This window comes from Oncorhynchus gorbuscha, linkage group LG06 (genome assembly GCF_021184085.1).
Source record: "Oncorhynchus gorbuscha isolate QuinsamMale2020 ecotype Even-year linkage group LG06, OgorEven_v1.0, whole genome shotgun sequence".
Lineage (NCBI taxonomy): Eukaryota > Metazoa > Chordata > Actinopteri > Salmoniformes > Salmonidae > Oncorhynchus > Oncorhynchus gorbuscha.
Genome location: NC_060178.1, coordinates 77,038,967 through 77,051,598, shown reverse-complemented (window position 1 = coordinate 77,051,598; position 12,632 = coordinate 77,038,967). Strand labels below are relative to the sequence as shown.

Genomic DNA, 12,632 nt, shown 5'->3' with positions numbered 1-12,632 from the left:
CAGGGAGGAGGTGAGGGCCCTTGGAGTGTGGTGTCAGGAAAATAACCTCACACTCAACGTCAACAAAACTAAGGAGATGATTGTGGACTTCAGGAAACAGCAGAGGGAACACCCCCTATCCACATCGATGGAACAGTAGTGGAGAGGGTAGCTAGTTTTAAGTTCCTCGGCATACACATCACAGACAAACTGAATTGGTCCACTCACACTGACAGCGTCGTGAAGAAGGCGCAGCAGCGCCTATTCAACCTCAGGAGGCTGAAGAAATTCGGCTTGTCACCAAAAGCACTCACAAACTTCTACAGATGCACAATCGAGAGCATCCTGGCGGGCTGTATCACCGCCTGGTACGGCAACTGCTCCGCCCTCAACCGTAAGGCTCTCCAGAGGGTAGTGAGGACTGCACAACGCATCACCGGGGGCAAACTACCTGCCCTCCAGGACACCTACACCACCCGTTGTTACAGGAAGGCCATAAAGATCATCAAGGACATCAACCACCCGAACCACTGCCTGTTCACCCCGCTATCATCCAGAAGGCGAGGTCAGTACAGGTGCATCAAAGCTGGGACCGAGAGACTGAAAAACAGCTTCTATCTCAAGGCCATCAGACTGTTAAATAGCCACCACTAACATTGAGTGGCTGCTGCCAACACACTGTCATTGACACTGACCCAACTCCAGCCATTTTAATAATGGGAATTGATGGGAAATTATGTAAATATATCACTAGCCACTTTAAACAATGCTACCTTATATAATGTTACTTACCCTACATTATTCATCTCATATACATATGTATATACTGTACTCTACAACATCGACTGCATCCTTATGTAACACATGTATCACTAGCCACTTTAACTATGCCACTTTGTTTACTTTGTCTACACACTCATCTCATATGTATATACTGTACTCGATACCATCTACTGTATGCTGCTCTGTACCATCACTCATTCATATATCCTTATGTACATGTTCCTTATCCCCTTACACTGTGTATAAGACAGTAGTTTTGGAATTGTTAGTTAGATTACTTGTTGGTTATCACTGCATTGTCGGAACTAGAAGCACAAGCATTTCGCTACACTCGCATTAACATCTGCTAACCATGTGTATGTGACAAATAAAATTTGATTTGATTTGATACCTCAGCATGTCCACCAGAGGTCAGTGTCTTCTTACACCTCTCACAGCGCAGGCAGGGTCGGTGCCAGTTCCTACCCAGGGACATCACCTTCTCTGCTGCAGAGACAGACAAACACCTCACTATGATTACCTCATTCAACTGGCATGTCAGGATAATTAAGACAAAGTGCACAATGTACTGTGTGGGTCAGTTGGTAAAAACGTGGTGATTGCCACACTGAGGCCTTAGGTTCAATTCCCAAAGTGATCACATACCAAAAATGTATGCACTCACTGTAGTTCACTTTGAAAATATAAGAGTCTGCTAAGTGACCACTTGAACTATCAGTCCAACATAGAAAAATAAATATAAGAAAGCACAAAATGCATAGTTGAGTGGTCAATGTTTATATCATAAATCAATCATGTGACCAAAACATACCAAAATAGACCACTTTTTCACAGCCAGGACAGAGTGAGGTCTCTCCAGCAAACATCCTGGTCTGAGGGTGAGGTACTGGCAAAACAACAATAGCTAGAGGTTATTCACCTGACAGAAACAAATAAATCAGCCTCAATTAAACGTATAAATGAACCCTACATAAACTCACATATTTGATTTTCTGCAAATTACCAGACAGCAAACATAAGGACAAACCAGTGCAAAACACACAAACTCAACATACCAGTGATCAAGTCCAGCTGATTAAATAAATGTAATCTCCTATTTGACATAATTATTCAAAATATACAATTTTTCTATTCAAGTTAACACATAAACTATGTTTTCAGATTAAACAGTGACATGATACATAACAGAACGTTTGGGTTTACAACGTTTTACAAAAGGCTAAATTCAACAGATTATAAATCATTATACATTTAACATCTAGCGATCAGCAACTACCCCACCCATTCCTTCAAAATAATTTTAATCTCGAAAGGAAACGTTATACCCAACAAGTTGTTTGTTAAAAAGATCTGTTTAAAGTTCTAACATGGGTCAATCTTGAATCTTGTAATCAGAGATGGTTGTTTGAAGACGCATGGCTCTATTTTTGGCTGGTTTAAGGCGGCGCTAGAGTCAAACGCACGTTCGTTTTGGAATTGCGTCAAGTAAAAAACTGGCATAGTAGCATTTTCTAGTGCTAAAATCAGGTTCGGCAATTTACATGTCTTATAACAGCTCACTTGCGCCTAGATGAGCGGGTGTATTTTAGTCATGTCCTTGAAAACTTGACCCAAAGTGCTAATTTCCGGCAGCGATGTTAGGGATATTTAAGACAAACCAAAAACTGGTTTTAGAGGTAACGCAGTTGGTAATGGCTTGAATTTGGACTGCGTCATTGAAAATAAGAATTTGTTCTTAACTGACTTGCCTAGTAAAATAAATAAATTACATAACACTTTTTCAGCTTATTCCAATCGTAGGTAAAGAATCCAAACAGTACATCCCTCCACAAGATCTTCATAAATGTGTTCAATTATAAATCTACTGATGTCTTGCCACAGTTTTCTTACATTAATACAATGCTAAAAAGATGCAACACTGTTTCTGGGTGGTCATTACAAAAGGAGCAATTTGAGTTGATGTTTTCCTTAAACTTCTTCATAAAGTGTTTGGCAGGATAATATTTATGAATAATTTTAAAGGAAACTTCCTTAATTTTGTTAACAAGTAGGTATGTGTGTGGCAACATCCAAACTTCTTTCCAACAGATATGATCAACAAATCCATTCCAATAAGGCATGACATAAGGTATAGATACAATATCCTGCTGAAACAAGGTTCGTATCACTCTGTTGTTGAATGGACCAAAAGAGAAACAAATCTTTCCTACTGATGAGTCAACAGGGTCAATAGAAGGTACGCTCTGAGGTCAGGTCTTTCCTACTGATGAGTCAACAGGGTCAATAGAAGGTACGCTCTGAGGGTCAGGTCTTTCCTACTGATGAGTCAACAGGGTCAATAGAAGGTACGCTCTGAGGGTCAGGTCTTTCCTACTGATGAGTCAACAGGGTCAATAGAAGGTACGCTCTGAGGGTCAGGTCTTTCCTACTGATGAGTCAACAGGGTCAATAGAAGGTACGCTCTGAGGGTCAGGTCTTGACACTGAATAAAAGAGAAACACCTGAGGGTATGGCATCTAAAACAATTGCAAAATCTTTAGGTGTTACAGGGACCTTGTAAGGTGATAAGAATTCCTAATAACTGAGTAAAAGACTCTCTGCATTTACCAGTTGGCTCACCGATAGAATAATATTTCAGAACCAATATTCTAAAAACAAAGAAGTATTTTTATACAATATATCCCGATTATTTCATATATAATATCTGTGTGGACAAAAATTGTGTTTATAAATTAAGGACCATGACAAGAAAACCTGCCGATGAAAAGCAGAAAGTTTCACTGGAACTTTGTCAATATTATCATTGCAAAACAACATGAAGTTAAGGCCACCAAAAGTAGAGAAGACATGATGAGGAATAAAATTCCAGATAGAAGTGGGTCTTCTTCGGAATTGTTTTATCCAATTGATCTTAAAAGTATTATTTAAGGTAGTAAAGTCCAGAAAATTCAGTCCACCATCCTCATAAATGTTCATTACAACAGATTTCCTAATGTAATGGGTACGTTTCTCCACAGAAAGTTGAAAAGCATCTGGTCTATCTCCTTGCTTATTTTACTGTCAAGATATAAAGATAGAGTGCCATATGTTAGTCTAGCGATACCTTCAGCCTTGGTTATTAGGATTCTACCTTTTAAAGATAAGTCCCTCTGTAGCCATTGATTTAGCTTCTTCTGGGCTTTTCTAACAAGAGGGTTCAAATTTAGTAAACCTCTAGACTTCTGATCCTTTTTAATGGTTATGCCTAAATATGTAAGTTCTTCTTTTACTGGAATACCATAATATGAAGGTGTCACACAAACTTTGACAGCCATGAGTTCACATTTCTTAATGTTAAGATGTAGACCAGACGCTTTGGAAAAGGATTGTATCACATTGATAGATATGGGAATTTGGTTGGCGTCTTTCAGAAAAAGTGTAGTATCGTCAGCCAGCTGGCTTATAATCATTTCTTTACCAGCTATGGAAATACCTTGTACATGACTATTATTTAAATAATTTGCAAGAAGTTGGGTGATGAATAAAAACAGGTACGAGGAGATAGGACAACCTTGCCAAATTCCTCTCTAACTCAAATCTAGGTGAGGTGCCAAATGTCAATTTGATAGAGCTGTGACCATTTGCATAGAGTCTTAATAGCGTTACAGAAAAATCCCCAAAGCCAAGTCTCTCAAGGGAGTGGAAGAGGAACTGATGCTCTACTGTGTCAAATGCTTTATAAAAATCTACAAATAATATGAAACTATCCTCAGTTATTAGGTCTGAGTAGTCAAGTATGTCTAATACAAGTCTGATATTGTTAGAAATATGTCTGTTCCTCATGAAGCCAGACTGTGTTTCATCAATAATTGGATACCATGAAATTGGGGTCAAAAAATACAAATCTTCTCCCTCCTACAATAAGTCAGGGGTTAATAACACTGCCTAAAAAAGAAGTGCTGCTCATCGATAACTGGCGTCCAAATCTTATAGTCATAAGAAGACAAATTGGACGCCAGTTATCGATGAGCAGCACCACAGGCAGTGTTATTAACCCCTGACTTATTGTAGGAAGAGAAGATTTGTATTTTTACCCCAATTCATGGTATCAATTATTGGTAGTTACTGTCTTGTCTCATCGCTACAACTCCCGTACGGGCTCGGGAGAGACGAAGGTCAAGAGCCATGCATCCCCAGAAACTAAACCCAACAGCGCACTGCTTCTTAACACAGCGTGCATCCAACCCGGAAGCCAGCCGCACCAATGTGTCGGAGGAAACACCGTACACCTAGCGGCCTGGTCAGCGTGCACTGCGCCTGGCCCACCACAGGAGTCGCTAGGGCGTGATGAGACAAGGATATCACTACCGGCCAAGCCCTCCCCAACCCGGACGACGCTCGGTCAGTTGTGTGTCGCCCCATGGACCTCCCGGTCGCTGCCAGCTGCATCAGAGCCTGGGCTCGAACCCAGAGTCTCTGGTGGCACAGCTAGCACTGCGACGCAGTGCCTTAGACCACTGCGCCACCCGGGAGGCCCCATTGCTAAAAAATACTTCAAATACTTGTTCAGAAAATAATTTGTAAAATTCTGATGTAATTCCATCAACACCTGGTGATTTATTGTTCTTTAGATGTTTGATAGACTCTATAATCTCTTCAACTTTGATGGGTTCATCACACTGTTTAGATTCTATATTACTGATAGAGTGAACATTATTCAGTGAGTTAAAAAACATATCTGTGGATTCCTGACACAAAACATGTGCCTGGCCGCAAAAGTGCATAGTGAGTGACGTCAGCAGCAGGCGCTCAGATCGTGCCCAGGCAGCAGCAGGCCAGCAGCAATTTCAGCAAATTGCAAATCATTGTTGGCTGACTGCAGGGATTTTGTTTTTCATTAAGACAATATGTTAAATCTAAACTCCCTTAATAATACTATTACTACCACTATTACTACCCCTGGCCCCAGATCTGTTTGTGTGGTCTTCGTATGGTATTGTTTGCAATGACAATGACCCTAGGAGATAGCAAAACAGCGCAAACAGATCTGAGATCAGGCTACCGTCCCTTACCTTTGGGTTGGTTCCGGGTGACCTGCATGGTGGTCCATGGTGTGGTGGGTGATCCTTCTGAGGGGCTGTCAAAGGCAGGTTGAGGAGTGTCGTAGATGTAGGAGCCTGCCCCTCCAATGTTCACACCTGGAGGAGAGGTTATTAGGCAGCCATAGTATTATGTGGTATTATGAGGCGCTAGAGTTTGAACTTAGCCAAAGTACAAGTGTCTTACAACTAGTGCCATGGAACCATTGGTTACTCTTCTGCTGTACCGAAATTTGGTTGTCAGTGTGTTATATTAAAAAGGAAATGCTTTAAGCCCCAGTAGAGGTCCTACTGCATAACTCCCACGTTAGACGAAAGGCAGAATTGCAGAGGAGGGAGAAGCCAAGGGGAAATGCCTGCTGTTTTTCAGTTGGGTTTGAGGTTCCTTTATCCAAACAACCAGAATCAAACCCCACCCACATCCTACCCAAACCACCAGAGACACACACATTCCAGACAAATTCCTTGTTTCTGTATGTATGTACTGGGTCAACTCATCTGAAATGCACATCATTAGAGGGTAATCTCATTCTTTCTAGATCATCTATAAAGATAGTAAAAATAAATGTCATAGATATGAGCTGAAGTTTGTCAGATGGGTAACCGTCATTACTTTACATTTAGCTTTCCCAGTCTAATGACCCTCACCGATGTATTGGCCCCCAAACTGATAGAACCCAGGTGCCATCTAGGAAATTAGATTTTGCCGCCTATATTCTTGCCATTTTTTCGAATGTGACTTAGACCTTTGGTTCGAAACATTACACTCAATAAACTGCGGGAGCTTTCAACAGTTTGCAGATACGGTGCCTAGTGAAAGTCTACACACCCTTTGCACAGTCTATACATTTTGCTGCCTTAGAAAAAATTCTGAAAAGCGAATCAATTTGATATTTTTCCTAACAATTTACACAACCTACTCCCCATTTTTAAAGTGAAAATATTTGTTTTAAATGAAGATGCCTTGATTGCATATGTCTTCACACCCCGGAGTAAATACTTGGTGGAAGCAGCTTTGGCAGCCATTACATCTGTGAATTATTGAAAATAACTTTATACCAAATTAGGTTAGGGAAACATATACTGTATATCTATTGTTTTTGTCAAAATTGCTCAAGCACAGTACATTTGGTTGGGAATCATTGATGGACAGGAATATTCAAACTTTGTCCCAAGCAAATTTAAGTCAGGACTGAGACTGGACGTCTCAGGAACACGCAACACCTCTTTAAAACCATTCTGGTGGGTCTTTGGTATTAACATATGTGTAATTGTCCTTCTGGAAAGTAAGACTTTATCCCAGGGTTAGGTTTTCAGAAGACTGAAGTGGGTTTTCCTCTAACTTTTTACCTGGATTTTTCTTCTTTCATGTTTATTTTGATCTTGACAAACTCTCCAGCCCATACTGGTGACAAGCACACTCATAAAATGATGCTGCCATCACAATACTTGAAAGTACAGAGGGTTGCTCCTGTATTGTGTTAGATTTGATGCAAACCTGTAATTTTCTATGTTGTCTTGCAGTATTACTTAACAGGCTTATTGCAAACATAATTGATTATTTGCAGACTATGTTTTTAACACGACCTTCCTTCTTTGAATATTGCTGTCATTAATGATTCCCAACAACTTGACTGAGCTCGAGCAATTTTGACAAAAACAATGACCATAAATTGCCCTTAGAATCTTACTTAAAAAATATCACAGCTCTAATTGCTGCCAAAGCTGCTTCCATTGAGTACTAACTTGGGTATGAAAACCTAATGAAGACATGTTCATTTATTTTTATTAGGAAAATGTTCTATAATTTTTCTTTCACTTTGACTATGTGAAGTAGGTTGTGTAGATTGGTAGGAACAAAATCAAATAAAATGATTTTTTTAGATTTAATTTTAAGGCAGTAAAACGTGAAGACTGTGCAAAGGGTGTGTAGACTTTCACTGGTGACTATATCTATCTTTCCTCCAGTTATTAAATCTGTCCCTGGGTTCATACACTACTAAATCACCATTCCAGTCATCCTGAGAACGATTAAAGCATCACATTGGGTAATAATCCAAGTCTTAGTAGTGAAAGGACCCATAGGGCTTTGGGCAAAAGTTGTGCACTATATAAGGAATAGGGTGCCATTTGGGATACAGAACATGTCATAATTACCCAGAATAATACCCAAATGTCTGAATGCACCCCCGCTTAGTCAGACAAAAATGTTATGATGAGCTTATATGACCTTTAAATAAAAATGTAATAAAAAAACACTTTTAAAAGGGAAGCACCTCAGATTATATCAGAGTTCATTCATGCACTCACAAACCCAAATGTGTATGTATTTCTTCCAGGTGTAACTCGTGAATACTCAAAATCCATAATTACTAAGTGTGTAAGCCTATGTGACGTGTACACCAAAATTCTGAATCTACTTTTTTTAATGGCACACACAAATCATAGGATTTTGGTGTGCTTCAAAATGTTGTCACAGATTTAAGCAACTTTGAGACGGGGCCTACTTTTCATGCAACTTTCAAACTTTTCTATTGAAGCAACTTTAGGAAATGAGAATCCACTGGCCAGGCGGTATAACACCAGGGCAGGAGGTCATTATAGATATATAAATATCCATCTGGTCCCCACACAGCACACTGAGGATGTCTTGCACTTTGATTCATGGGAAAGGAAATGCCTTGTATGACCGTATAGCATCCGGTATAGTATAGGGGTGATGAAATGTTATAATGTTTTTAACATTGTTTTCTTAATCAATCAAGTACTTTTATGGCTGTTTGTGTGAGTGAGGAAATTAGTACATTTGTGCTACTGAATGTGTTGTGTGCGTGTGTGTGGAGTGTGTAAAGTACAGATGTAGGATCTAAATTTGAACACGTTTTCTACAGCAGGAAAACAAAAATGTGAATTATATATTAGGTGGATTATAATTCATGGACATTTTCGTATGGGTTGATACATTTTCCGTAAGTGAAAAAAAGCCAATTAAGTTTATCTTATCCTATTATTGGTCTTATTGAATTCAAGCTATAGTGATTCTTCCGCACACCTGCGATTATGGTTTTTTAACAGTAACCTCTTACCTTTGGGTCCGAAGAGAGTTCCGTAGCATGGTTTGTGACAGTAGGGCAACCCATCATGCTGGAAGACAGACCATGTCTAATATTAACAAATAATCTATTATCATAATAAATAGCTGAATATTGGTAATTAAGAAAAACTAAAAACACAAGTCCCCTCCACACAATCTGCAGGTTTAGTGCAACTTCCGTTAAAACTATTTACTGAAACAGTTCTACTTATTACTGAAATAAACTGTTTACTGAAACTGAAACTACTGAAATATTTCACAATTCACTGAAATGGAACATTACAGTCAGTCAGTGTCAGTATAAAGCATTAAGGTTTAAACCAATCAGACAGAGGTTATATTTCAGGTTGACTGCTGACTGGTCACTGGTTTCATCACAAATGGCACCATACTCATTTTATAGTGCACTACTTTTGACCAGTGCCCATAGGGTCATTCTACAAAAGTGGTGCAACATAGTAACTAGACATACACTGAGTGCACAAAACATTAGGAACACCTTCCTAATATTGAGTTACAACCCCTTTTGCCTTCAGAACAGACTCAATTCGTTAGGGCATGGACTCTACAAGGTGTCGAAAGCGTTCCACAAAGATGCTGGCCTATGTTGACTTCAATGCTTCCCACAGTTGGCTGGATGTCCTTTGGGTGGTAGACCATTCTTGATACACAAGGGAAACTCTTGAGCATGAAAAACCCAGCAGTGTTGCCGTTCTTGACAGAAAATGGTGCTCCTGGCACCTATTGTACTACCATACCCCATTCAAAGGCACGTTGTCATGCCCATTTACCCTCTAAATGGCACACATACACAATCCATGTCTCATGGAGTAAAAATCATTATTTAACCCGTCTCCTCCCCTTCACCTACACTGATTGAAGTGGATGTAACAAGTAACATCAATAAGGGATTACAGCTTTCCCTGGATTCAGCTGATCAGTCTACAGTGCATTCAGAAAGTATTCAGACCCCTTCCCTTTTCCACATGTTGTTACGTTACAGCTTTATTCTAAAACGGATGCAATTATTTTTTTGTATTTTTTGTATGTATAAATATATAATGTAGAAAAAAATATATATATACATAACTATTCAGACCTTTTACTCTGAGGCTCGAAATTAAGCCCAGGTGCATCCTGTTTCCATTGATCTTCCTTGAGATGTTTATACAACTTGATTGGAGTCCACCTGTGGTACATTCAATTGATTGGACATGCTTTGGAAAGGCACACACCTGTCTATATAATGTCCCACAGTTGACAGCACATGTCAGAGAAAAAACCAAGCCATGATGTCGAAGGAATTGCCGTAAAGCTCAGAGACAGGATTGTGTCGAGTCACAGATCTGGGGAAGGGTAACAAAACATTTCTGCAGCATTGAAGGTCCCCCTCCATCATTCTTAAATGGAAGAAGTTTGGAACCACCAAGACTCTTCTTAGAGCTGGATGCCCAACCAAACTGGGCAATCGGGGGAGAAGGGCCTTAGTCAGAGAGGTGACCAAGAACTCCACCAATTTTATTTTTTATTTCACCTTTATTTAACCAGGTAGGCTAGTTGAGAACAAGTTCTCATTTACAACTGTGACCTGGCCAAGATAAAGCATAGCAGTGTGAACAGACAGCAACACAGAGTTACACATGGAGTAAACAGTAAACAAGTCAATAGCACAGTAGAAAAAAATAGAAGAAAAAAAACGAGTCTATATACATTGTGTGCAAAAGGCATGAGGAGGTAGGCGAATAATTACAATTTAGCAGATTAACACTGGAGTGATAAATGATCAGATGGTCATGTGCAGGTAGCAGAAAAGTAAATGAATAAAAACAGTATGGGGATGAGGTAGGTAAATTGGGTGGGATATTTACCGATAGACTATGTACAGCTGCAGCGATCGGTTAGCTGCTCAGATAGCAGATGTTTAAAGTTGGTGAGGGAGATAAAAGTCTCTAACTTCAATCAGGCCTTATGGTAGAGTGGCCAGACGGAAGCCACTCCTCAGTAAAAGGCACATGACAGCCTGCTTGGAGTTTGCCCAAAGGCACCTAAAGGACTCTCAGACCGTGAAAAACAAGATTCTCTGGTCTGATGAAATCAAAATCGAACTCTTTGGCCTGAATGGCAAGTGTGACTTCTGGAGGAAACTTGGCACCATCCCTACGGTGAAACATGGTGAAGGCAGCATCATGCTGTAGGGATAGTTTTCAACTGCATGGACTGGGAGACTAGTCAGGATCGAGGGAAAGATGAACGGAGCAAAGTAAAGAGAGATCCTTGATGAAAACCTGCTCCAGAGGGCTCAGGACCTCAGACTGTGTTAATGTCACATTTCAGATTTGTATTGTCAAAATACATTTGCAAAAATGTTTTTTTAAAAAATCTGTTTTACCTTTGTCATTATGGGTTATTCTGTGTAGATTGATGAGGAAAATAAACAATTTAATCAATATTAGAATATGGTTGTAAATTAACAAAATGTGGACAAAGTCAAAGGGTCTGAATTCACTGTATGTCATGGAAAGAGTTCTTAAAAATGTGTATACTCAGTGTATGTTTGTGTGTGCGTGTGTGTGTCCACGTCTGTGTGTGTGAGTGTGCGCGTGCACGTTTGCGAGAGCCAAGGATGGTATTTGTTTTTTAATCAGGATAATATGCTACCTCAAGCTCCCTTAATAATAATCCTGTTACTACCCTTCCGTTGCTTAAGGCATAGGTAAAAACTTTATAATAATTTTTGGGGGACTGCAATTTGCACCACTTCTGTAGAATCACCCACATAGGAATCAGGGTGCCATTTGGGAGCCATTATCTTTCAAATTTAAATGAATGCCTTATCCTCCTGACCGCTTCAAGTTAATTATGGAGGAGCTCTATCTGTCAGTCTTAAAATGGACCGAGCAGAACAGACAGAGAGAGCAGAGAGATCCTTTCGACCCAAATTCCTATCAAACATCTCCCAAATTCAGACTTTATTTTTAGCAAACTGCTTCCATATGCTCTAGCTAGCTCCTTCACATTCCAGTGCATGAACTGGGAATAAAACAATATTTAGACAACTAACACCCGTCTGAGAGGAGGATAGAAGAGATTTAGGATGCTGTGACCTCAGCAAGCTCTTAAAGCTCTTAAAGCTCTTCATTCTAAATGGTTGCATTTGTAACCGACCTCAGAGAGTTGGGCTGCATCCCAAGGGCCAGGCCCATAGGGCTCTGGTCAAAAGTAGTGCACTATGTAGTGAATAGGGTGCCTTTTAGGAATCATCTTTAGAGACATGCAACGTATATGTGACACACCTCTTTTCGGACCAACACTGGTTTATTGTATGTGGGACAAAGCTCAACCAGTTCCTAAATGAATGAATCCACACACACACTCTGTTGCACAAAGCTCACTCTGATCACACAGGAGTGTTCTGTGTCTCCTCAAGTACAAGAGTATTTTATACATCTACAAACTGCCCTCCTCACTCACACTACAAGAACAACAATGTAGGACAAATCTAAGCTCCGAAGAAGATTCTCCAAAAACACTTAAGTCACTCTTATAAAATACTATTTGGGACCAACGTTCTTCACAGCAAAAATAAAAGTACAACATTAGATCAGAAACATTGCTATTACAGTATAGGCACATACGTACTTGACATTTACAGTGAAAACTGTTTGCGGGTCAATTGCATTGAAATGAACAAGACATGC

The 12,632-nt window shown here is 39.8% G+C and overlaps 1 protein-coding gene across 2 annotated transcripts in view; it reads right to left on the bottom strand.

Annotated features, from left to right (window-relative positions):
• LOC124038353 (cysteine-rich protein 2-like) overlaps positions 1–12,632 on the bottom strand; it is a 28,329-nt gene that overhangs the window by 2,881 nt on the left and 12,816 nt on the right. The window contains exons 3-6 of one of the 2 annotated variants that reach the window (XM_046354135.1): positions 8,927–8,984; positions 5,814–5,939; positions 1,574–1,648; positions 1,154–1,248 (exon numbers count right to left, since the gene is read on the bottom strand). In XM_046354135.1, the coding sequence (XP_046210091.1) occupies positions 1,154–1,248; positions 1,574–1,648; positions 5,814–5,939; positions 8,927–8,984 (354 nt within the window). The remainder of the gene's footprint in view (positions 1–1,153; positions 1,249–1,573; positions 1,649–5,813; positions 5,940–8,926; positions 8,985–12,632) is intronic. The other variant, XM_046354136.1, reaches the window with a different exon arrangement.